Here is a 26,927-nt window from a genome sequence, read left to right as displayed (position 1 = left end):
TTATTAATAATCCCTGTGGCTTGAAGTCATATGCTTGGGAGAAGTTTTGGACCTGCAAGGAATTCAGAGTCCAAACTACATTTATTTTACTGTCTTCAAGTGAGCTTCTTCATTCTTAATAACTGCTGTTATTATCTCTATTTACAACTTGCAATGTTGTGCTGCTGTGTGTAAAATTGAGAAAAATTAAGAAGAAAGTGTGTCTCAATAGATTTAAGTGTCTGGGAATGAAATTTGAGGTCGATGGTGTGCCAGACACTTGGAGGGACACATTCTGCTCAGGTGGACAGGAGCTCGACATTCAAAAAGCTGAGCTGTTAGATAAAAATTTCTCACTGCAGCCCCCAGCACAACGAAGTATTGACTGAGATCAAGAAGCCTTATGAGTCAGTGGTAGAACAAGGCAATTATGGCGAGCGCTACTGTGACTGTAATATCAGCAAATTACAATTGATGAAGTGCCAGCCCATTGCTGTAATGTTTTATGGCAGCAGGGGCACTGAAAGCTGTGATTAAGTAGTATTAGGAGTTTTAAAATTCTTTTTACAGAGCAGTGAAGCAGGGTAATGGGGATCTTCTCCTGTTCTTCACAGTCAAAAAGAGAAAAAGGTGGAAATGAGGTCTAGGAGAAAGAGGGAGGAGGAGAACGGGCAGAGCTGATGGTTTCTGTGTCCTGCAGCATAGATCCACAAGACTCCCTGGAGACTCAGAGGAAAAGAATTCTTGCAAGTCAGTGTTTAAAAAGAGTTCAGCCAAAAGCAGAAAATAAAATCTGAAGCCAAATGCGTTTCTTAAAGAAAACAATGATTTTCCATTCCAAAATTAGCTTTGCGGGGCAGAGCACCACATTTAATCATTTTGTGTTGTACCACTGGATCTACCAGTCATCCTAAAACAGCTTAATCCATATAGTGGAACCTGAGCACATTTGCCAGGATCCCAGCCATTGTTGTTGAATAGTGACATAGAGGCACATCTTCCCATCTGGATTTCTCCTTAACTGCAACTGTATACTTTGCTGAGGGTAAACTTTAGTTAGCATGCAGATGAATGCAAATGTTGAGTGTTGATTGTCTGTGTGTCTGTCTGTCTCTGTTCAGTTAACCTGAAGACTTAGAGGCTTCCAATAGGAAATGAAGGGTATTACTCTGAAGCTAGCAAAGTCCTTCATGTAACCCAGCCTACGGACCTGCATGAATTCTGGATTCGTTAGCATTTTCCTGGTGGTGTGGCTCCCAGTCTGGCATTTGGCTTGGACTGTAGATATTGTACTTTTTTTCTTCTATGTGCAGATTCCCATCTCAGCCATTTCCAAACATCGTGATGTCCCTAGTGGCAGTTATCACCATTATATTATTGAAAATTCAGATGTGTGCATGTGCGTATTTCTAGCTGTAATAGATATTTTGACCATTTTCAACAACATCAACTTTTTTCAACAGCAACAGCAACAATTGTTGACCTGTCCACTTCTCATCTCTAATTCTCTCTCCTCAATCTGGTTCCTGCCTTCAACTGCAGGACAGATGAATCCCTATGGGACTCTCATAATGAATTCAACCTTGAGGTTTGACCCATCATTTATATATGTGTGGTCTCTTTGGCAGCATACTCTGCACCTTTCAGAGCATCCTTTATTAAAATCTTAAAAAAAAAAAACAACAAACAAAAACAAACAAAAAAAAACCCTGAACAGAGTATTAGACATTTGTTTGGTGCCCTTTGCAAAAAGAACATATTTTAAGAACTGTCAAAATGATTCATTTTAGCCTTGCTAGCATCATTTAATGCTAATAAAAATTGAGGCTTTTTAAAGGTGGGTAGAAGGAGACTAATGTGAGTATTTTATTTTATAAAAGCTGACTTACTAAATCTCAGAGGAGCAAATTCATGCCAGTAGTAAGTAGGTTTAACACTAACAAGTTAAGAATTATACCCATTAACATCAGAATTGATTTTTTTCTGTTCTTTCTCTATTTGTGTCAGCTAAAAATGGCGTAAGAACCTTGTAAAACTGACAATAATGTAAGATCTAAGAGATGTTCAGCTAATTTATGTTGAAAAGCCTTATTGATATGCATTTTCAAATTTTGTAACTACATTGTTTTAAGTCTTCAATTCCTGCACCTTCATAGTTTCAAAAAAGTTGGTCCTACTTGTTTTCCTCTTTCATAGAATAATGTAGAATATTCCAAGATACTTCTTGGTATCAGATTTCTACATGAACAGAATACAGTTCTCATGTTTCACATTCAAAGTAAAATATTCAGAATTTGTGCTGTAAGCTGCAAGAGCGACATCAGTAAGAACCTATACACCTACTAATGACCAATGAGAGGACTCGGGGAAATGTCAGGAAGCTGCACTGGGGAAGGTTTGGGTTGGATATCAGGAGAAGGTTTTTTACCCAGAGGGTGGTTGAGCACAGCAAAAAAGGTTCCCAGGGAAGTGGTCACAGCACCAAGCCTGGCTGAGTTCAAGAAGCATTTGGATGATGCTTTGAGGCAGATGGTGTGACTCTTGGGGTGCCCTACACAGGGACAGGAGTTGGACTGGGTGATCCTGATGAGTCCCTTCCAACTCAGCATGTGCTATGATTCTATGATTCTACTACTATTTTCACGTCGATCCATTAATAAACATATTGATGTAAAGTACTAGTAGACACATACAAAGTAAAATAATTTAAAGAACTTCATATAGCTGGTATGTCAGTCAGGAAAACTAAGAGCATTAGCAGTCAAAAGGGAGAAGAAGATTAAACTTAAAATATATAATAACATATATTTGCATATAATTATTTATATGTATATTATATAGCTGCACATTATTTTTAATCTGTGGCCCATCTTTTCTGCATAACAGCTCAGTTTCTCATTTTTCCTTTTCTTACATAGAAAAAGAACCTCTTACTCTTTGATTTAATTTCCTATGTAAACTGTAAATTAGCATGACTCTGGGCTTTCTGGTTTTAAACCTTTCTGTTTTAAAAAAATTGAGTAATTTCTTTTCAGTTTTCTGTTAATTTCTAGCATCCATCATGAGGTCACCGTTCATGCAGATTCTGTAAGACTTTCTTCCATCTTCAGGATAAAAAATTGAGCTGCAGTGTCACCTTTTGAGTTTAATGCCAGGTTTCCCCTAAGTTAGATTAGCTGAGCTCCTCAGGTCTGCTGACCTTTTCTAATCACTCACTCCCCTCAGGCTGTGTCTAGACAAGTCAATGCTAGGTTACTTTCTGGTTTCTGTGTGGGGAGAGCATGTTCCTCCAAAGTTCACCCCAGGTGGGTGCCACAGAGGGGAATCCTGCATACAGAGGTAGGTGGGAGTGCTGTCACTTTTGAGTCATACCCCAGCCCAGACAGTCATGAGACCTGTGGTAAGCCACGGTGAAAGCCAGCACATAAATTTAGACATAGCTGTAGGTTGTGAAAATTTGCCTTTTGGGAACTGGCAATTATAGTTACAGGTCTTCTCTTGCTTGTCCTCCTGCCTACTTTCACACGAATGAATTAATAATTTAGTTATATGGATTTATAAGTAATGACCAATATTTCTGTTAATCAAAACCACACCTGAATTGTTATAATCTCTTACTGTTTCAGGGACTGTAGAACCAGAAATCGGCCAGCTGTCACATTCAGGAATATCTTTCCCATCAGCCTCCCATGATGAGTAACATCTGAATTTCCTAGATTTTTTTAAAAATAACTCTCTGGGGTTATTTATAGAAGGTTTCCAACCCAGCCAGCTTAAGCACACAACCTCAGCAAGTTAGCCCATTTCAAAAGCATATATAACTTCCATATCTGTACAGGGCATTTTTGCAACACGTAGACACGTGTACGGCAAATCTTGGGGAGGCTTAAGTGAACTCTTTATTACCCATTACTTCTTTATTCTGCTCCTGTGATAGCTGAGGCCTGCCATGGGTGTTGAGGAAGTCTCTTCTACACACAAAAAAAGTAATTGTTCATGTGGTCTTGCAATGTTTCAAGTAGAAAAGTAACTCAGGCAAAGCATCAGTCCATTGGACCTCGTATCTACTCGGAAGTACCAACTCAACAGGTAACAGAATACTTAGGTTTAGCATTTGGACTTCCCGGTGGTGCTCAGCAGCCTGATGGCACACAACCATTGGAGTGAAATGTTTCAGCAATGGTGCAGGTTTCCAAGGACTAGAAATTGGCATTCCCCATTGAGCATATCCCGTATCCCGGGGTCTTGGAGCAGCTCTAGACCAACTTCATCAGCACATCACATGCCTCTCCAGGAGGCACGAGAACAGGGCTTTTGTCTTTTCCAGCCATTGATCTCCTCTGACAGCTTCTAAAGGTTGCTTCAGTGCTGCTGAATTCTTGGGATCTTTTTCCTTTTGAAAATTAAGTATCTTTCAGTCTCACTTACCTAGAGCTGATGCATGAATGTATATTAAGAAGCTTTATGTCAACAGATACATGATTTGTCTAGCAGCTAAGTAAAAATAAAAGCATAGAGGATTTTTTTTCTCACACAGACATTCTTCATTTTGTTTCCTAGTGTCATTATTAGTGTATGCTGCACATTTTAATTAGCTTCTTTCTTGAGGAGCTTTCCTTGTGCCCTAAAACCCTCAGAGTAGAGATCTTTAATCCAAATGCATCCACAGAGGGATAGTGCAAGGGTTTTGGGAGATGCCAAAAGGGCTGTCTTCTCTGGCCCCTTGGGGGTGGCCACAGCCTTCTGGTGTTTCCATGTGTCAGCTGCGGCACTGGTTCTGGGACTGCCAAAGAAAAGTGGTTCCAATGTTAAAATCCCAGCATGTGGAAGGACCTGGAGGAGGAAGAAGCACATGTTGTCCTTTGCTGTGCCTGTGGTGGGTGGGATGACCTCCATCAGAGGGACAGAAGGGAAAGCTGATGTCAGTGACACCATAAATGATCTGCTGGGGGGTGCCTGTTAGAGCTTCCTCTGATCTCTGATTTCAGAAGATGGCATGTTACATAAATATTATTCGACCATGGAGAAGAGTCACAAAATGTGGTTGAGCGTGACCCTTTAAGCTTCAAAGAGGAGTAGTTTCAAGAGGAATGGTTTCCTAATAGGATGAAGTTATGGATTTTTACCGCTTTCCTTACTTCTTACTGTGGCAGATCCTGGATTGGTCAAACTGTCTTTATGCTAGGCACAAAGAAACCCGGGAGTGCTTGTGTGTGCTGAATGCATGCTTCAAACAAAAAAAATAACATATGAAGTTGATTTTTAGCCTAAAAATGCCATTAGCTCTGCCAAAACCAGATGTTTGAGTTAAGTCTCAAATCCTCTAATATTTTCTTAGGTGTTGAAGCTGAATGTTGAGAAAACCAAGTTCAAAAGACTAGAGGAAGAATCAATACAAGCAAATTAAAAACAAAAATAAGAAGCAGGGAGAGATAGTTGGAATTAATTTGGAGTTCTCTGTCTTTCCCAGTTTTTCTCTAAAACACACGGTATTCTTGAAGGCTCACCCCTTTGTGTTTAGTCTATCCTGTAGAAGAAATTACATAGGAGTCCTTGTTTTTCTTTACTTTGTTCCTTTACAAAGTACACCAGCCATTGTTTATTTTATCTACTGCTGCACCATTTTTGGGTGTAATAGTGGTGTTATTTTATTCTGAGAAAAGCAAGTGCTGCTGCCAAAGGGACTGTCCTGCTTTTGCCTCATCTGTGACAACACTTTCCTTCTGCCTTCCTTGTTCCAAGACTGCCAGACATGTGGCTGTGTGTTGATATGGATCAGGGAACTCACCCTATTGAAAGCTATTCATTTAAGCTGTCATTGTTTTTATTTACTTTTCAGTCATACCTGTTCCATCATCCCATTTACTGCATAGCCTCATGAACAGCCTTGCTGATACAGTGCAGAAAGTAGGAAGATGGGAAAGGATGACTTGTGGCTTCTCACATTCACTGCAGGAAAACATGACTGAGGCAGCAAACCTCACCCCGAGATACCCTGCAGGCGATGCTGCCATTGAATGGCACTTGATGCCATCCCACCAAAATGGAGAGGTGAGGAGTGTGGGGCTTTGTGCAAGCAACCTTCTCTACCTCCTACAATCTATCTAGTTATTTTATTAAGTTATAATTTTCTGACAAAGCTGCACTAGGTACTCCATAAGCAACGTTAATAGTATTAGCCTCTGTTTAAGTAAGGCTGGAGGGAGTGTCCTGCTCTAAATCTGACTTTGAAGTCTTCCGATCTGTTTAGACACAATTGAATCAAATTGACAGGAAATTTCATGAGAGAGGTTTCCATAATAGAATTTTTCGTAACAGAATTTTTCTGGAAACCTTGGAACAAAGCAGAAGAGGCGCCAGAGTATTCAGGCAGTCATGGACACATGCTGGACATGTTCTCCTCTTACCCTGTGGCTAAGAGGACAGCACTGGGAGAAGAGGCAGCTCTGCCTCATGTTACTGTTTCTTGAGAACAAAGTAAGCCAGCAGGAGGGAGAGCACTCCCTGCCTACACTGCTGTTGGTGGGGAAAGTAAAGCTCAGTGGCATGTTTCTTCATGGTCATGTCCTTGAATCCCTTTTCTCTGATCTGCCTCTACCTCAGAAACAGAGTAAGAAATTTTCAGGCCTGTCTTCCTCTTCTGTCCTTTTTCTTTTCCCAGCCCAGGAAGAAGAATGGTGGGTTCTTGCTTTTTACTTTCCCTCAAAGGAGGGCTATAGATGATTGATACCGCATTCTTAGCAGTCTCCCAGCCCATGACAGGGTCTGGGAGCTCTTGGTAACTGGTACTGAGCTTCTCTGCCCCACAGCTGTAGTGCTGTCATGGTTTAACCCTGGCCAGCTGTAGTGCTGTCATGGTTTAACCCTGGCCAGTTACTGCCTGTGGCCATGCTCTGTCTCAAGCACAAGGTTTTGTCATATGGGGATCCTTGAGGGTACAGAAGCACCCCTGAGGGCAGACTTTAACGTCATGGCAAAGGCAGCTCCACACCACTCCAGTGACACATCAGTGTGCTTTTGCAAGAGCAACTCTTACTCAACACATACCTGAGGTTTCAGTGCAGTACACAGTCAGAAATAAGTGTGTTACTGTTCCTATTTGGTCACTGGCTAAAGAGGAATCAATGTACTTTAGTGGTAAGTAATAAAGAGCCAATGGGTATCACATCCTCACACCCAACTAAATTCTTCCATGTGGCTGGCAATCCTACCTAGTCTTTGGCCATTCTGATTGCTGAGTGTTCATAAAGATCAAACTCATCATCTCATATCCTGATTATAGCTACATCCTTTTTATGGGTCCTTAGCATATGCAGACCCACCTCACTCATGACCATCCAGAGTACTCATCTGCTACTACTTCTTTCTTTCTCTCTGAAGCTCTTTTCTCTCCTGTAAAAGCCCGTACAACTTGCCCTTACTTGCAAACCTTTGATTACTCATTACTCTCTCTACCCTTCTCTGTTAATTACTACTGAAGATCAATCCCTGTCTTTGATCAGCCAGTGATGCCAATCACTTTGTCAGTTTTTGAAATTCTCGTTTTCTTCCATGGTGCTCTGTTCTTCACTGTTGTGGTGAATGGTTCAAAAACATCCACATATCTGCATCAACATTGCTCTTCCAGACTCCTCTCTAAAATTGTTCTTGGCTGTGATGCCTACAGAGGATTTATCTTGTGTAAAATCCTCTGTCCAGCTTGCTGATAAGACTGTCTCATATATTTTGTCTATATATTGTCTCTTGTCCTCATCTTAAATAGAACTTTCTTTGGGCCAAAAGCTGTCTTGTTGCTCTGTGTTTATGTATTGCTTCTCACAACAGAGTTGTGATCCATGGTGGGAGTTCTTCAACATTTAATAACAAAATAATAATAAAAGTGTTATTAATAAATGTCTCTGAGTGATTGCATTGCATGGTGTAGTCACAGTTTGCAAAAATTCCATTTCCTCAGGACAACTTGTCTCTCTGTCTACAGAATGTAGGTGCAACCCAGGGCAGTTCATTTTCAGAGAGGAATGTGTTAGGAAAATATTTGAGTTTGAGTAATTCCACAAACAGGAAAAAAAAAAACAACACAGAGTTCTGCACTTTCAGAAAGATTTCCTACTGTGTGGATTTTTTGCTAGCCCATTAATTTTGCCATCTCAGAACTCAAACAGCATGGCCTAGAGCAGTGGTTTTCCAAAATTCCTTCCAGTTGTAGCATGCTAACATAAACAGCATTTGCATATGGATGTCATAAAAGTGACTAATGCCAGCAATCATCGTACTTTATTGCAGTAATGTGACACATGTGCCTGAGCATCCTAAAAGATCTGCTCAAAGCTCATTGGTGCTGAAGAAATGGCACATCTCTTATCTAGCAGTGACACCTGGGGCAGAGCTTTGACAGCAACCAAAGCATGAATCCGGCTTTAGATGAGCATACAAGAAGGAAGGGCACTAGCTGCTTCACTGCACGACTCAATGGCTCTGGGTACGTGTCCTTTACCCGAAACCAGAAATCAGACTTAGGAAGTTGAACAAATAGCATTTTCTAGTTTGATAGCCAGAAAGCTCAATTAACTCCTTGACAGCAGCTGTTGGCAAGGCAGTGGAGAGACATCTGACTCTGACCTCAGCATTGTACCAAATAATGTTTTAACATCTCAGATTCCCCAAAAAAGGCTGAAAATGGTTCCTCCAGTCAGTCATGTCATGAGTGTGAGGCTGAATGCTGCCATTTTCAGTCAAGAATTTGCAGACTCGAGGGAATTCGTCACAGTTCAGCCTTGTCACGTTTTTCTTTCACAAGATCAGGGGGGAGGGTTATGAACACAATTACATCATCATATAGCACAGAAAACACATTTTCGTATCTTACAGACTGGCTTTCAGAGCTTTCAGCTACTAGTCAGGCTTCCTACACAGCTGAGATGTGCATGATTATGCCATGTGCAACAGCCCCTGCTTCCTAATGCCATCCCAGTCTGCTGTCTACCTTTTAACAAATATGGCAGAAGTATAAAGGTCTCCAAGGTAAGACAACCTCCTGTAAACATTGATTTAACATAAGTGATCACTGCATAGACTGAAGAAGGATGCAAAGTAGTTCTCCCATAGAGGGAAAAGAGAGCTGTGCTGTCGTACCAGGGACCAGCATATGTATTGGGAAGGAGGCATTTTAAATGGGCAGTTAATTTCAAGTAGAGTTTACACTGTAATAGCCACAGAATAAGGCAACTACAAGATGCAAACTCAGGCTGGCAAGTTATATGTGTCTCAGAACAACTCCTTTTTTTGCATCTGTGTAGGTAGGTAAGAAGGCTGGTCTCTCTGTCACACGGATGCTCTGTGTATCCTGGCGTGCTGCTGCCCAACTCAAACACAAAAGGTTCATCTCCCATTTCAAAGAAACATCTCAGAACTGTCCCTCTAGGGCTTGGGTGGAAGAGCAGCACATCATGTCCTGACACATATTTTCACCCCGACTGGCAAATACTGAACTCAAAGCCTGGACACAGCTCTCCAATGACCTAGTAGCTTTTGTGATTGGTGGCTGGCATCCTTTGATATAGGCTGCTCCCAGTGAAGCATTCAGTGTGGCCTCGGAGCTGATGCTGCAACTTTCCACCACAATCAGCAACCCCATGTTGTGTAGCAGGAGCTACACACACACACTAACTAACTGTACAGCCCCATGGGGTGTTATTCTATTGCAAATACCCTGTACCGCATCCAGCAATACTTCTCTGGCTTGTATTTGGGCAATAGGAGCCAGAAGACTCTGTAGTAAAAAATGTCTTTCCTAAACATAGCACACGCAGGGCAAAGGCTGTTTATCACAACCCTTTAGTGCTAATATCTGCTGGAAGTGTATATACCTTGGTTCCTTTTACAAGCAATTGAACCAAAACATTTACTTGGCATTTGCTTTCATTCTTCATTTCACTTCTCTATCAGAGATAGTGACAGAAGTACATTTATTTGTGTGTGATTTCCCCCAGGTAATCTTCAGTTGCAGCACATAAAGCTTAATTTTCCCCGATTGCATAAGATTTGTATTCTACACAAAGTTGTAAATCACTGCAACACAGACTCCTTGCTTGCTCAGTGTAGGCAAAACCTTGCAGTACTTAAAAAATTACTTTGGCTGTCCCACGTGCTCCTAGTGCTGCAATTCCAAGGGCTTCCAAGGGCTTCACAGATTTAACTAACTTCGTTATTTCAGCAGATAAGCTTGATAATGTGAGATGCATGTGGGCCTTTTCTTCATTGTCCACCAGAATGCCTTGATTATCAAATTTAGAAAGGACTTCAACAAATATATATATATATATATATATATACATATATATATATATATATATACTCTTTCATTCCTATCCTTTATCACATTGAGTTGGAAGCAAGTGTTTTCCTTCAAAAAAGACAGATATTGTTGCTTCCTTCACAAACTCTGAACATTACAAAACCAGTATTTTCAAGAACAATATTTCCAGGAACAAATCTCAGAGAATGAGAAAAAGGGCACGATGTCATGTCTGGCAGCATGTGTGCACAGTGCAGCTATCAAGAAGACAAGAGTCCAAGCAATATGAGCATGATACTGCCTGGTTCACAATCCCATTTATAATTACTTGGGTCACACACTTGTGCAGGTGGGCAGACACCTGCATTCAGAAGCAGAGTCACAGGTTTTTCCATTTAACAAGAACAAGAGTGAAGAAGACTCAGCATAGCCAGAAAGCTGGTGGCTTTCTACTAGGAAAGGGCCAGTGTTGTTTCAGGTCTCCCATGGCTGTTCCTCCACACAAGGACTTTGAGCCAGGAGCCCAGGTACCCAGGTGAACTCCAGGTGAACACTGTAGTCTTGATCATTTCTGTGTCTTAGCTGAGAAACTTCATCTGAGAAGTGGTTTCCTGATGGACGTCTTGTCAAACAGGCATATTCCTGGGAAGTAGTTAAGTTCAAATGAGTTTTGTGTTTTAATGAAAAAAATAATAAACTCCTCTGAAGCACCAACAGGGACTGTTCTGGTACTGAAATTGGTGCCAGATGGGTACCAGTCCTTCCACCGTTGAAGGCAGCTGGAGTTTTGCCACTGACTTCAAAAGAATAAGGATCAAGCCTATGAATTAATGACTGCACTTTTTATTTAGCTTTCTGAATAATTTATAAGTAAAAATAGGCTAGATTCTCCCACTCTTTCTGATGTTGAGTAAAGCTGTATTTGGTTACATTTCTTGCTTTCAAAGGAGTTTTGGGGCAGTCATGAGCATCTCATTATGAAAAAGGGTGTCCATAGAGGACAGATAGGAAGAAAAGAGAAGGAAATCCTTAGGCACATTGAAGATGCACAGAAGATCTGAGATTCAGAAATGACAGATCAGAGTAAGATAGTCCTCATACTTGGAGCTGAAGGCTAGATAGCTAGAATTGTTTCAGGGAGTGGAGTGGGATGCAGAAAGCATACTTCTTTTGGGGGATTTAATCTATTTTTAATGGCATTGCATTTAGTTGTATTCTCTTTCTTCTCAGTGATTTGGACCTTAGTTTCCATAAAGAAACTCACTTCTCTTTGCTTCTGAGCAGACTTTGCAGCAGACTGCACAGTTTTTCTGGGATTCACCAAGCCATGTGTTTGTTCTCCATCACTGCAAACTATTTTCCATCTTAAAACTATTTGGAAAAAAGGGAAAGAAAAAAAAAATCCCAGTCCACCACCCAAGGCTTAGTGTTTACTTCTGCTGCACGCATCATTTATTTTCATTCTGCAAGATCATGATGACACGCTCGTCCAAGCACATGCTGTTCTAATATGCTACATTCCTCCAGCCTCTCAGTGTGTTAGAAGTGACATTGCTGCTAAATGAGAAAGACCTTGTAAGACAGGGAAATAGATTGCTAAGTACCGTGGCCTTTCAGGGAACCACATTGTAGACAAGTATTATTGGCTTGCTTTTTCTGGACTGCACATAAGTACACACATGTATGACCCTTTTTAGGAAAAATATCTGCTCTACAGTTTTAGGGACTTCCTTCCTTGAGAACACGCTAACATATTTAGCAGGCTTTTAGAAAAGGGAATGAGATGTATGCCTCAGCCTGCGACTGGAAGAACAGGACACTTGAAGTCTGAATTGGGTCCTAACAAAGTAATTCTGCAGCTGTCACTCCATGTGAATGTGTTCAAGCGAGCACGTGTACTGCACTTCTTGTATTTTTCTGGGTGTGTGGAATAACTGCTCTCAATCACAGTGTGGGGTTTCAGAAATCCATCTTCCCTCATGGATAAACCACTTGCAGAAAATCCGTTCCACATTTGCTTGTCCTTCCCTGGCAATAAATTAGAAAAGGCAATAGTGGGTTGTTAGAGATTAATACAAAAACATTAAATAATGCTTTCTTTTAGCTACAATATTGTCACTTAAACTGTGCCTTACTAATGATTCTTCATTAGAAGATGGTGCCTAAATGAATAATTAAGATAGGATTTTGTAGCTTCTTTCCAATGAATTTAAACTGTCCATGGAGAACTTGTGAGGCTTTCTCTAAACATTTTTAAAACTGAAGATACAAAACATATAAATGAGGAAAATTATAGATGCATTCAATATGACTTGGTTGAAGACCCTTTGGCACAACTTTGTCTGCTGATATCCCATTAGTAAGTCCTTGGAACTGCTGTGCATCCTCTGTACTAACTTGCTCAATGAACACATAAAGTATTAGGTAACGTGTTATGTACTTTCTCCCACTGAGACACTTAATTGAGTCAAAGGGTGTTTTGCTACTTGGCTACAGTAGGGATAACAGTAAGGAAAAGCTGCTTTAGCTTTCTAAAACACTGCTTTTTGGGGATGAAAATGCTTTCACAGATGCTGTCCTCTCAGAGACCTAGATGCTGTCCTAGCAGAGACCAGAGCCTCTTGTATAGTTATGCCCTTATTTACTTAATAACCTCACTGAGCTTCAGAACATAAATTATAATACTACTGAAACTAATTTAATGAGAGCCTAATAAATTAATATTTCCTAAAAGTAACTACTCTGAAGTGAAAATGCAGTAGTAAGTTCAGGCTGTTTATTTTAATCATAAAATCAGCTATGGAACTCCAAATTGCTGAAGTTTCTGCAAAGCATAAAATAGGGATGTGTATGATCTTCTCAATATTTATGAACTGTAAAGTATAAAAATTAGCAGTCCCCAGGTTAAAATTTTTACAAAATACTTAAGCACATGTGTAACACTGGGAATTTAAGTAATTCTTCCTTATTCAGAAAAGACTGGTATTTTAGTCCCACTAGTGATACCTTATTCTGTGTAGTAAAGTACCTGCTGAAGTGTGTTGCTAAACCAGAAACACAGCAAGGTCCTCTCTTTGGCAGCTCAGATATCAGTCAGAAATTAATCCCTTACTGAGACCTAAATTACTAGAAAGTTAAGAGTGTTGAATAGCAGAATAAGACTTACTGTCCTCCATCTTACAGAAGACAGCACCATCAGTGAACTGCAACAACCCAGGAGCTGCTGTGGTGAGCACTGTGTATCAAGGTGTCCTTTGGAGATATAAACTGGGCTGGAACAATTTTGCCACTACCATGGAATAGTGAACATGCTGTCATATTTGTCAAGGGAGGTGCAGTAAAGGTTAATTATTTAAATCTGACCTAAATTTCCCATGCTTCTGTCTTGTTCCATAATAACAATAAGTTCCAGAGTAATAATTTGTTATTTGGACTAAAACTAGTATTGTGACACACACTGGAGGAGAAGTAGCTTTTTCTTCACTCTTCCTCCCATCTGGTATATGTGAATAAGTGCATCACATTGGGATATAAAGGACATCTTTAGTCCCATGTGGGGACAGTGCAGATGGCAGTTTCTCTCCTGTGTCCCCTTATCCTTAACAGGGAAATATGTTGAAGGTGTTTACAGGTAGCCCCTTTTAAAGCTACATGTATCAGGAGCCAGGGTGAGTGTATATGTGATTGTGTGCAAGCATGTGCAACAAAGACAAAGGAAGAGAGAAAGTCACTGTAATGCGTTCTACAGAAGAATGAGGTTTATCTAGAGACTCCTAGAAAATAAATTTTGGCAGTGGAAAAATCCTGAGTGAGGTAGCTTAATGTTTATACCTTTGTCACCCATACGGTAAAGTCTCAAGTAGAATATCTAAAATAGTGATATCTAAAAGCCAGAAACAGAAAAAACCTCCCCCTTAGCTCATACTGCATGGCCTGTCTGGCTGGAGGCCAAAGTCATGACAGCTTGCATTGTGGTGGGGAGAGCAGTGTGGCTCCCTGATCAAGGTCAGCAAATTTTTAAAGAACAGAGCTTGGTTACTGCTCACTTTGTGGGAAAAGGTTGTTTGGAGGTGAACAAGACTCTGTGCATGGAGATATTCCACACACACCCTCTGTCACTCTCAAAACCAGGCAAGCTGGAGCTGTCTCCAGTGAGGTTCCTTGCAGCTGAGAAATGCCTTCCTGAGAAACAGGCAAACTAGCTCTATGAACTGAGGCTGGTGCATCCTTATCTCAGCATGCAGCACCCACAGTCAATAGTTGTTGAGATGCTGTAAACAGTTTGGCCGTATCATTTCATCCCACCTCTTGCACGGTAGGCTGCCTCAGCTGCTATAAGGCTTGCCATCAAAAGGGTTTGCATTCCCAGACCAAGGATTGCAAGGTGGCTGGGAATGTTTGACTGGTTGGCATTCAAACCCAAGCCTTATCCCCCTAAATCATGTATCATGTTTTCTAGGACATCCCCTTGTAACGGAATGGGTTTGAGGTAAAATCAATCCTGCTGCAATCTCAAGAACATATTACTCTTAGGGATAAGCAAGACCAAAATTTCAGACCCTTTCTAGAGGATCAAAAATGGGAGAGAAAGCTAAGTTTTAGTATTAGGGCTTGTTACAAGAGCTACAGCCTTCCAGAAATGTCAAATTCCTGAGACTGTGGGTCAGAACTTTCCATTAAGCTTCTCCTCTGGAAGCAGATCTGCCTGAAGATCAGATGACAGACACCAGAAAGCAATGCTTGTTTACATACTCAGAGTTTATAATAAGAAATTTGCAATCATGTTTATGTTTTTAAAAGGGTTTCTGAAAGTACTTTGTGAAGAGACAGCACCCTTCGCTTTTACAAAGTTGTAAGCAGAAACTTTTCTCTGGTAATCATAGCCTGTTTGGGAAGTACTTTCCAGCGTCTGTGTACAAAGGCTGTTTAAAAACAGTTCTCTACAAAAATAAAGTTGTAAAGCTATAAAGCATTTTTTTTATTTTGGCAGACCAAAATAATTTTTTCCCTGTATTTCAGGAAGACTTTGACATTCCTAAAAGTTCATTAGCTTTACTGTTTTGAGGAGAGGTTTTCTTTTTGCCTTTAATCTTCTACTGATATTGAGAATTAATTTGTTTGTATCAATACAGGGCTATTTTTTATCACTCCATGTTTAGATGCTAGCTCTCTTATTGACGTTTTTAACTAGGTTTTGCTTTGAACAAAAAAAAAAAAAAAGGGTTTGTTGTTTTGAAAAGAATAGCTTCAGTTTTAAATGGGATTTTTAATCTAATTTTTACAAGAGAAATTAGAGTTTTGATATAGAGCTGAGACATATCATTGTTATATGGAGCATTGTTGTAAAATCAGGACATTCTAAACTCTTTTTTTTAAATTCTATATTTGCCCATGTCAAAGCAAAGTCTTTTTCTCACCCTCTGCTGTAAAAAATAATAATTTATATTCAATGTCTTTCTCCTTTTCTTCTTAATATTTCAAATAATTCAGCTAGACTATCTCCATCAATCGGGTGAGCGGAGCTGTAACACCTACTTAAAGGAGGGGAGCCATCTGGCTTCCTTGCAAGTTGGAGCCTGCTGGCAAATATTAGGTTGTACCAATTTAGTGCATGATGAAGTGGGAAATAATGGACATTCTTGAAAAATCTGAAACAGGATCAGCTGTTATTGGCAAAAATTGGCAGGTGCAGTGCACTATGTCGGCTGTAAGCCTGGGCTCAAGTTGGAGAGTGCAGCTGGGAAAATGGGCTGCTAATTGAATGGTTGCAGAACTCCCAGCAGCTCTGACAGTAGTGGAGCATCATTAATTGGAGGCACTTGGTTGACTTGGTGGAAGCTGTCACAGAATGAAGGACCCTGCAAGTTGATGTTTACTTTCCAAGTGTTAGTGTGTTTATTGCCTGTTACTCAGAATAAGTCCTTGTAGAGTCAGAAGTGCTTTCAGACTTGGGAGAACTGGCATAAGGCTAGCAATATCTATTTCTTACTTATATTTACAGCATGGTGACAATGATTGGGAGTCATAAAAGCTATTCAATTACATATTTGTTAAACTGCACACTTCTGTTGTTATCTTTCCATTGTTCTCTTTTTCCGTTTCAGTTTCACTTCTATTGGGCTTCTAAATTGGCTTGCCTTGGTGCAGCAACTGTTCTTTTGTTTTTCCATTTAGAGCCTGAGAAGATCTCAAATGAGTTTCTTAGGTGCATCTGTAATTCATATGGTGGTTAAAGAAACAAAAATAGCCTGTTTTTTGTCCAGAATAGTATTACATGCACCTCTAATTTATGTGGGTCTCAGAATAGCAGCATATGCAAAAGCACGTGTGTTAGCTGTGGCTCCCTTTTTCATATGTTGTTTTTATTAATTAAATGCAAGTATATTGTGGTGCATCCTAATTTAATATAAAGGTCTGCTGGCGAAATGTGACATTTTTCCTCAGCTGTTAGTATCCCTCGAGGGAAAGATCTATTGGCAATGAGTGCAGAAAGTACTGCTGACTTCAAAGTGCACATCGTGTATCATCCATGATTGTAGCACCCCTATACACCTAAAAACTCTCCAGCCTGAGCATCCTGGTGCTCTGCTGCCTCCATGGGCTATAGGCCAATTTTTAAACCCTTTGAGGGACTGATGAGACCCATTTTAAGTCTTCCAGTGGCCATCATGTTCCTCCTCTATTGAGGTGATAGAGCTCTGTGTTTGTCAGGTGGGAGGCAGGGAGATCAAACTGGAAGGGTTTGGAAGCTGTACCCCTGGATCAAAGCCCTATGTGGCATATGTCAAACATAGGCCTATGATGGACATGGCAATAGTGAGACACTGATGATGAAGCTTCTGCCTCCTTACCCTGGCTCTGCCTCTGCAACCAGGGACAAGCTGTTTTGAGGAATACCAGTGTTTTTAACTGGGTGCTTATTCTGCCTCTCTTTTGATTTTCCTGGTGTTAAGAAGTGCATAGAAATAACTCACTCAGATTCCGAAAATTAAATAAATTGAGCATCAACCTGGAGCTTGGTTGGGACAGGTTTTGGGAAACAAAATGTGCTGTTGTGCTCCTTGTGACCTGCCTCGCTGACTGAGAGATGTCAAACAAGATGATGGGTTTGGGACCTGTCCCAGTCATAGAATCATAGAATGGTTTGGGTTGGAAGAAACCTTAAAGATCATCTAGTTCCAACCCCGCTGCATGGGCAGGGACACCTCCTGCTAGACCAGATTGTTCAAAGCCCCATCCAACATGGCCTTGAACACATCCATTGATGGGGAAGCTACAGGTTATATGGGCAACCTGTTCCAGTATCTCACCACCCTCACAGTAAAGAATTTCCTCTTAATATTTAATCTAAATCTACCGTCTTAGAGTTTGAAACCATTCCCCCCTCATCCTATCACTACATGACCTGGTAAGAAGTCTTTCCCCAGCTTTCCTGTAGTCCCATCAGATACTGGAAAGCTGCTACAAGGCCTTCCTGGAGCCTTCTGTTCTCCAGGCTGAACAACCCCCTTTACCAGGGCAGTTCTGCCCTGCAGCAAGCCCTGCAGGCATGGAGGCATCCAGAGCACCCCAGACCCCACTCCACCCCAGGAAGCAGCCACCACATGGCTGCAGCCACGCCTGGGGAAAGGATCATGGTGCTTCAGGCAGGCAGGTCCAGCAGGTGCCATCATCAAGCCGTGACGGGCTGTTAACGTCCCCCCCTTTTTTTCTTGTTTTCATCACTTTTTTATCTTTTTCCTGTGCACACAGCTGAACGAATCGGCCAAGCAGCTCATCGAGATGGACAAGACGTGCTTGGCTGCTGCCTCTGGCTGTGAGATGCCGCTGCCGACGGAGACGGTGGCGGTGGCGGCGGCGGCAGCAGCAGCAGCGCCCGGTTTGGCACCGTGCTCCGCACTGGCAGGCGCCGGGGCGGCCGGGGCACCCCAGCGGCAGGCAGAGGGCAAGAAGAACGCCAAGAAGCGCCACTCCTTCACGGCCCTCAGCATGACGCACAAGTCCTCCCAGGCTGCCAGCAACCGGCACTCCATGGAGATCAGTGCCCCCGTCCTCATCAGCTCGAGCGACCCGCGGGCGGCCGCCAGGATCGGGGACCTCACCCACCTCTCCTCCAGCGCCCCAGCCCAGGTAAGGTGGGGGTGGAGGTGGGTTCTGGGCAACCTTGGTGGGCAGCCTGCCGTTGCCTCACCTCTTTCAAAATGGTTTACCCTTTTGTCACAGTTTCACTCAGGATTGGCAACAATGCTCTCAATCCCCTCCCCTTTCCACCCAGGTAAGGAAAGAGAGAGAGAATGAGAGAGACTTTACTGGATTGAGAATTAAACTACACAGCTTTAATTAAACACTAATGCTAAAAGAAAATATATACAATTATATACAAATGTTTTCAGGAATGTGCAAAACCCTATTGCCTCTCCTCACCCCCAGCAACTCCCACAGCACTCTCCTTAGCTGTGAATAGTCCCAAAAAGTCCCGGAGCTGCTGGAGAGAGTGCAGAGTGATGAGGGTCAGGAGAGCTCGAGTCTGGGGGTCAATGGTGTTGGATGGATGGAGTCCTCCCTGGATGCTGACCATGGACGGAAGAGAAAGGAAGAAGAAGCAGGAAGGAAGTTGTCTTCTGTGATCTCTGACCTTCCTCTGAGCTTACATAGATATATGGAATGGAATATCTCTGGCCAGTTTTGCTGTCTGTCTAACTCAGCCTCCTACGGGGAGGTCATAGATCTGTCATAGTGTCTGAGCCAGAAGAGTAAAGACCTTGAGGCCCCAACAATAACAAAAACATTCTGGTGTTATCAGTCCCAGCTTACTGAAGGAAAAAATAATCAGTAAAAGGAAAAGTGGCTTCATCCTTGCTCAAACCAGGACAGCTTTCAAGAAAAAGTTGCATGACTCTGTCGTCCCGATGTGACAGGTACTTGGCATCTGTTGTTCCCATGCTTGTGTTAATCAGTGGGTCAGCATAAGGAACTGGAGGATAAAGCCAAATTTGATTCACAATAACGCAACACATTTAAAAGACAAAACAGAACGATCCTACAATTTGTTTGAAGTAATGCTGCTTATATTGCAATATTTTCTGATGTAGAAACGAATAATTCTGAGTCATCCTGTTAACCTGCAGGATAGCAATGCTGGTATGAAATTCACACATTGGGGATAAAAAAAAGATTTTTTAAGTAATTAGTTCTTTACAGATCATTTGAGTATGAGCAAATGTGCCATACTTCGTTGTACCAAATGTTGTACCCAGCAAGTTCAGAAATGCCCAAGGAGATTTTAAACCACCAGACATGCTGAGGCTGCAGGTCTCCATCCTTCCCCCTCTTGAATTAAGGGACACAGGAGCAGCCTCCTGGATGTTCCCACAGGTCCCAAAAGAAACTTCTGAGAGGCTGCTTCTGGAAACGAGGCCAAATTCATCAGGAATGCACTGAAACCCCTTGTTTCTGTGGATAAGGGAATTCAAGTCATACTTTGTAGTTTGAAGACACAGAAGAGAACGGAGAATAATAACAGTCCCAAACCTCCTGCCTTGGCCTTCCTGCTCAGTCATCTATACACTTGGTGTGCAGATTAGCAGCAGCAGGTTCCCCCTACAGACCAGCTCCTCATCTCTGTGCTACTTCCTAGCAGCAAGATAACCTCAGTGTGGCAGGATCTTTCCACCCTTAGTTTCTCTGCTGGAAAAAGCAGAGCTGCTCTTTTCCTCTCCCTGGCTGTACCTTCCTGCACCTCGCACCCATATTCTGTATCGGGACAAACGTGGATCATTTTCCACCCTTACAGTGGCCTGGTGTGGGAAGCAATCCACGTTACAGCTGCTGCCTGCACTGATACGTGTGTAGACAGCTGGGAGAGGGCAGTGCAGGATGGGGGACATGCAGCAAACAGCAGGGACTGCCTTGGGCAGGAATGCCTGTTTATGCCCCTATGCAGCACCAGCGGGGCTCCCCTGGAGGGTTGGTGTGATGCCCCAGACCTTGGGGTTCATTCTCAATGACTATGCCATACTGACACCCATGACACGAGCTCCTAGGCCCCTGCAGCACAGGTTTGCAAAGACACCAGGGAGGCAAGGTGCCTGCATGCATGACAATGTGTGCCACAGGGCCATCCAAGAGGGCATGCAGAGGGGACACTGTCACGGTGGAGCAGCACCCTTTGCTCCTGGCTAAGCCACTCACCTCCCTTCACTGCCCGTTCACATGCAGGAGCCAGAGAATGAGCTCAGTCCAACTGTAATTTAGCTCCTTTTCTTCCACCTGCCTTTTCCAGGCAGGGTATCTGTGATCTAAGGTGTTCCCCCTCCTTTCAGCCCTCAGCAGGAGGGTGAAGGTGAGGATATGGCCTCCACACAAAGCAGCACGTGTGCCAAGGTGTACTGGGACATCGGCAAACCAGCACAAGCATTAGACATGAGTGAAGGTCCCAAGCTTGTCGAGTAACTGATGCCCAGGTTTTTGGCACCCAGACACATTTGGACTTTAGAGAGGTGTGACAGACTGTGGCTTTTCAGTTCTTGTGCTAGTCAAGGGGAAAACTGTGCACATCCCTTGCTAGAGGCAAGTGAAGACTCATTCTAAGCTAGTAGACCACAAAAATTAGTCCATGAAGCAGGAAGTGTATTTGAAGGTATTTGAACCTTTTATTTTGCAAACTTTGCTAGGAATGTGGATCTGTTGGGACAAAAAAAAAATAAATAAAAAAATAGAGCTGATATTGTCACTGTGTTCTCTTTACTGTAGAGCACCTTCAGAAAAATGCCTGCCATTGTAAGAGTAGCAATAAAATCACAAGAGCTACCAACATGAATTCACCTGCTCTCAGCCTTCTTAGTTAAGTCTACAAAGAGTCCAGAATTTGCCTCTTACAAAATGTACATTAAAATTGTGCAGCTATATTTATATAATCTATTAATCCCATAATAACAAGGGTTACATTTTCATTTAAAATGTCAGATATTCAATTCCCTTTCTGCCATCTGCTAAGATCTGACATGGCTCTGAAACAATTAATGATGCTGCAGCATTAGACAGAAAGTCAGTTCAGCATTTTTCTTTTATTCACATGGTCGAATGCCAGCCAAAGTAGCATAAACAAAGAGCCCCTGAGCTCATACATCAAGGCATTTGGGGCAGTAAGAATCTTGTCTTCAGATCACTTTGTTCTAAAATGCATTTGCCATTTTTAAGGTGTAAATATCCTGTGTATCTTGTTAGGAGTTTGACACCTTGACAACCTGCAAACTGACTCTACTGCTGCTTTGGAAGAGGTGTTGCTGCAATCATGGGGGGGTTGGCAGGAAAGCTGTGCATGTAGCTGCCAAACTACTGGTGAGCTCTGTTATAGGAATATGTCTCACCTTTTCTTTCTTCTCTTGAAGAGGAACTTCTCTGCCTTGCAAGTCATCATCACAGACGTTGAGTGGTTCTCTCTGTAACCATCTCAAGCCTCTGCTAATTTGCAGCAGCAAAGTCAGCCACAGAATATTTCTTCTAGGGGAAACAACAAATTTACAGTTTCAGTGCTGATTATCTAGCAAATGTATGCATTTCCTTTCACCATTGGAATCCAAATTTGGTTTATTGTGTCTTCTTCCTTGAAATTTTCAGGCACTTTATCATTGCTTATTTAACAGATCTCCTCATAAATATAAATAAAGGACTTTTGTTCAGTTTAGTAGGTATGAACTTCTGTGGAACATATCAGGATTGGTATTTAGCCTGCAGGGGGATTTCTACCTTTTTAAAAGTCTGACACAGTTCTCCTATAGCTTGTCCTTTGAACAACTAAAATTCAATTACGGAGATTCTTGTACAGCATCCAGTCCCATACCTCAGGCAACCAGCTGGTGCCCAATGAAGCAGTCTTCCTATAACAAGCATCCATTTTCCTTGTAGACCTGAGATGCCTGCATCTGGGACACCTGCTTTTTCTCTGCTGATGTGAGAGGAAACAGTGACAGTGAAGGCTTCTTACTGTAGGAACTTAAAGTTTAGGTGCAAATTTTACATATTTCAGTAAATGTGAAATATATTCCACCCCTTAGAAGTTATTTCATGCATAACACTATATTCCTTTGGCTTCTGTCAATTTTTGTGAATTGAAACCAGACTTTCATGCAGAACTGACAAATTTTTTTTGTGGTTTTGTTTTGGTTTTTTTTAAGAGTCACTAGACTATTATAAGCCTCCTGCTTTTCCAGGAGAGCACAGATTTATGCATATTGAGCATGGACTTGCAGACCAGAGTAAGAAATCATATGTTTTGAAAGCACTTCTGCATATCATTAATTTAATATTTGAACACTACAGGCCTTCCATAACATGTCTGTTGTTTGTTAAGGAGCACCAACTCTTCTATTTCCCAAAAGCTGAGATGCATTTGGAAATGAGTGATGGTCTAAAAAACATGTTAATTGACTGCAAACCTGGAGTTGCTCAAAGGCAGAAGAATCAACCTCATGCCACCTCAGCTGAATAAAATAGTGACTGGAAGACCACAATAGCCAGGATACAAAGCATTTCTTTTCAAAGATGCAGTATTGGGATCTTCATTCCACTTGCAGCCAGATTTGCTTTTTGTATGTTTTTGTTACATGCTGATTATAACTCATTAAACGTAAGGTCTCCATCTAAAAGGTAACAGCATCTGTCCATCATGAAGAATGTCCTATCATGCTGGCAAAATGGATTTTTATTGAAGATGTAAGTAGTGCTGCAGGCCTGTGATGGAGCTGGGGTGGAATTAGGTTACGGGTGCAGAGGAGCAGTTCATAACTGAGCCTCCCTGAGGAGCAGGGAAGGTTTCCCTGGACATTAATCATGCCTAGGCCTCAGATGGCTTGTCTAGCTTCCATTTTCACCCCTTATGAATTATTCTTCCCTACTATTTGGAAAGGTCATAGGTCAGTACTGCTCCAAATCCCCTGGTTTTTGACAGAAAATGCATCTCCTAAATAATGAAGTGTGGCTTTGTGCACACCAGGATAACAGCTTAGTGAGGAAGAAAGGATCCTCCCTGCAGAAGTAACTTCTATGTGTGTTTTGAACAACGAATCACCATGCACAAGAAGTCCAACTGTATCTGTGAGCATTAGTACAGCCTCCTAACCAGAGGCCACGTGTTCAGGAAAAGCGGAGAACAATGTCTCGCACACTTCCAGTCCCAAAGAGTGACAGTATTTGAAATGAAAAGTGTTCCTTGAAGTGTCTCGCTGTATAAATCATTTGGAAGTGTGACTCCTTATCAGTTATTTAGAGGTACTGAATTTTAGCTGAAAAAATGTAATAGCAGAACTCTGGTTGAGCCTTGGCTGATAACCTAAATGTGTTGACCATGAGAAGCATACAGATTATACATGAAATCCTGAGACTAAAAATGAGCTTTGAATTTTCAAGTGCACATCAGGGTCTGAGAAAAGAAGATAAATTCAGGTATTTTTCGGCTTTGGCCTGGAGTCCAAATTCTATCCAACCTGCTCTGTTGCTGTCTGTGAATGACAGCTGACTGGACATCCATTAATGAGAGTGACACAGCTGAAACCAAGGGCAGCAATCCCAGGAGGCTGCACCAGTCAAAATGGCAAAAAAGAAGTAATATAAGTCTGACCTGTGTTTCTATCATTTAGATCAAAGTATGTCAGGAAAACCACATAAGAGACTTTGCTGAAGTCTAACCTAAACTATTTCATTTTCTTTGTGCATTCCCAATTCTGCTCAGAATTATTTAGAACCGGTTCCAAACATTGCCTGTTTGTTGCATCTCTAATTTGAATAGCTTTATAAAGAACTCTTGTTGGAGGTTTTATAGGTGGGAAAGAGTTAAGTTTTCTTAAGCAGAGAGTTTTGGGCAGGCATATAAGCTGCATTTTTATGGTTTTTTTCTACCAATAGGTCTTTGAATATATTTTGTGCATATTGGGATATATTACATTATTTCTCAAAACTGTTGCAAATGAGACATATGAGCTGACTCAATCTATTGACTGATTGCATAAGCTACCAAGAATTCAGGTCAAAGCAAAACCACCTCTCAGATGCTACCAGTTTAGAGACAGTCTCTTCTCTTTATCTTATACTTTGCCTCATCACAAATACGTTTTGCATGATTTTTCAAGAACCCCCAAACCTGATTTTTTACAGGATCTAGGAAGAGAAGGATGTGCTTTAGAATGGTTATTCAACTGTGCATGAAATCCTGTTATCTGTAAAACAAAAACAAAATATCTTTTTCCAGATGCTCCTTAGGGTAGTAACCCAAAAACATTTTGCTACTGAAATCATTTTTGCACAGGGCTAATCCTGAGGCTTTAAGCTACCTGCCAGTCAACTACTGATTTCAAAGCCTCAAAAGCAAGCAAGGCACCTTCTTGGTATCTACACCATACCACAAAATCCTCTCCATCCGTCACATGCTATGTGTACATGCATGACATTTGAACAGAAATTACTACAGTGTGCATTTTCCCTTTTTTTTGTTGTTGTGGGGTTTTTTTGGGGGGTGTTGTTTATTTGTTTACCATTACTAGCTCCCTGGAGGGGAACTCCCTACAGGAGGCATTGCACAGGATCCCAATTAGTTTGTTGTGCAGTTATCAAAAGGATAATTATGAATGTGGGATTAAAATAACATCTTCTAGAGGTCAAGCTTCCATTTCAAGCTTTTCTGTCCCTCTGCATTTGATTTTTCATATTCTTTGATCCCAGAATTGCAAGAAACCATTTACTATAAAACTATTTAAAACTTCATGGTGGAGAGCTAGTCACTGGTGCTCAGTGCTGAAAGGGTTATTCTGAAAGAGAAACAAGTCTGACCAAAATATAATTGTCGTTATGCTCATCCACATGGTGTTTAATTACTCCTCATTTGGGGGAACTGAGGAGGTGTAAACCATAATAATAAATGCTTTTATGGATGGTAATGTCAGATGAATGTTTGGAAGAAAATGACAAAAAAAATATTTGTTTTGGTTTTGTTTGTTGTTTGTTTTTTTCTTCCAACTTTCAGCCATGCTTACATAGCAGGATGGTAGAAATGGAGGCTCATGAGATACAAATAACATGACTTCTCCAGCTCTCTACATAGTTCCATGAGCTATTTACAGGAGACAGTGTCTAGAGTTTTTGGCCTGTTATGAGCCAAAAAATAATCAGAGCCAACATGGTGCTAGAACAGGCAGGCATAATATTCTGCCTCACCTTCATCCACAGCTGCAGATATTTACAGCTTGTAAGAATCCCTCAGTAATTACTAAATAAATACTAAATAATCGGTAAAATAAATTTAGCTCCAGAATTTGCAGGAAGGAACTGGGTATTTGTGCAGCTATTTATGAAGCTGCAGCTGTTACCATACACATTTGTTTGTTTTTTACACACATACCATTATGGAAGAAAAAGCCTTACTCTAGAACTGTTAAGTCCATCTCAGCTTCCACTTTGGTAATTAGCATTTGATGAGGCTACTTGATCTTGCTTGTAGCACTTTTCATCAATACTTGGTGGCACTACCATGCATTAAGTGCTAATATGTTATTTCTAGGAACATTAAGGCCTGGAGTGATTGCCACTCTCATTGTTTTATGGAGTCAATGAATTAGAGAAACAAGTCCCAGGAATCTTAAAGACCATTATGCTATTTCTTGGTTATATTTCCAGAGGATAGTATGTCAACTTCTGTGAGTTGAATGTTTGAGTGGTTTTCTCTTCTTTTAAAGTAATACTAAAGAGAAATTTAAAGTAAGCTGTAAATATGCATTCAAGACATTAAAAGAAATTTTCCCATGAATTAATGAATGTGATAAGTGCCCTGTGGTGAGACAGTGCTGGATTTGCTTTGAAGTCAAAATAGAGATTTCTGGTTGCTGATTTCTAGATGATAAGAACATTCGACTGATAGCAGCAGCAATCATTTTTTCTGTGAAGGCTGCTGCAACCTGCAATATCATTGAACTCTGTTCCTAGTTTCATCACTGTCTTCATGACTTCTACTCCCCTTCAAGACCAAACTAATTCCCCCAGGCACCATGACTTTTCAAATTAAACCACAAATGTAACCTTAATGTACTGGTGAAAATAAAAAGTAAAAGATAAAGAGTTCATGCTCAAAGTTTAGACTACTAATTCTTATGCTTTCAGAGAGATGTTGACAGGAAGACAGAAACTGTTTTGTGTGTGGGATTACCCTGGCCCAATGCAGGACCTTGTGGTTGGCCTGGTTTAACTTCATGGGGTTGGCATGGGCTCACCTATCAAGCCTGTCAGGGTCCCTCTAGGTGGCCTCCATTCCCTCCAGGGTGTCAACTACTCCACACAGCTTGATGTCATCAGTAGACTTGCTGAGGACACTCTCAATTCTACTGTCCATGCCTCCAATAAAGATGTTAAACAGCACCAGTCCCAGTACTGACCCCTGAGGAACTCCACTTGTCACTTGTCTCCATTTGGATATCAAGCCATTAACTACTATTCCTTGAATGTGACCATCCAGCCAATTCCTTATCCACCAAATATTTAGCTTTCCAATTTAAAGACCAGAATGTGATACATAATTTATATTAAATTGCAATTTTTTTATGCTTCTGAAGTTCTCTTGCAAATGCTACTTATCAGTCGGAGGACAGACGAGATCCGTCTGAGCTTAGAC

General features: G+C 41.4%; 2 protein-coding genes across 3 annotated transcripts in view; one reads left to right on the top strand and one right to left on the bottom strand.

Annotated features, from left to right (window-relative positions):
• SEPTIN10 (septin 10) overlaps positions 1-26,927 on the bottom strand; it is a 963,730-nt gene that overhangs the window by 820,247 nt on the left and 116,556 nt on the right. The window lies entirely within an intron of this gene.
• The window catches only part of SH3RF3 (SH3 domain containing ring finger 3), a 260,962-nt gene that overhangs the window by 178,563 nt on the left and 55,472 nt on the right, over positions 1-26,927 (top strand). The window contains exon 4 of the mRNA XM_051616689.1: positions 18,026-18,403. Coding sequence (XP_051472649.1) covers positions 18,026-18,403 — 378 coding nt within the window. The remainder of the gene's footprint in view (positions 1-18,025; positions 18,404-26,927) is intronic.

The sequence above is a fragment of the Apus apus genome, chromosome 1 (genome assembly GCF_020740795.1).
Source record: "Apus apus isolate bApuApu2 chromosome 1, bApuApu2.pri.cur, whole genome shotgun sequence".
NCBI lineage: Eukaryota > Metazoa > Chordata > Aves > Apodiformes > Apodidae > Apus > Apus apus.
Note: the sequence above shows the minus strand (reverse complement) of the source record. Positions and strands in the feature narration are given on the sequence as shown.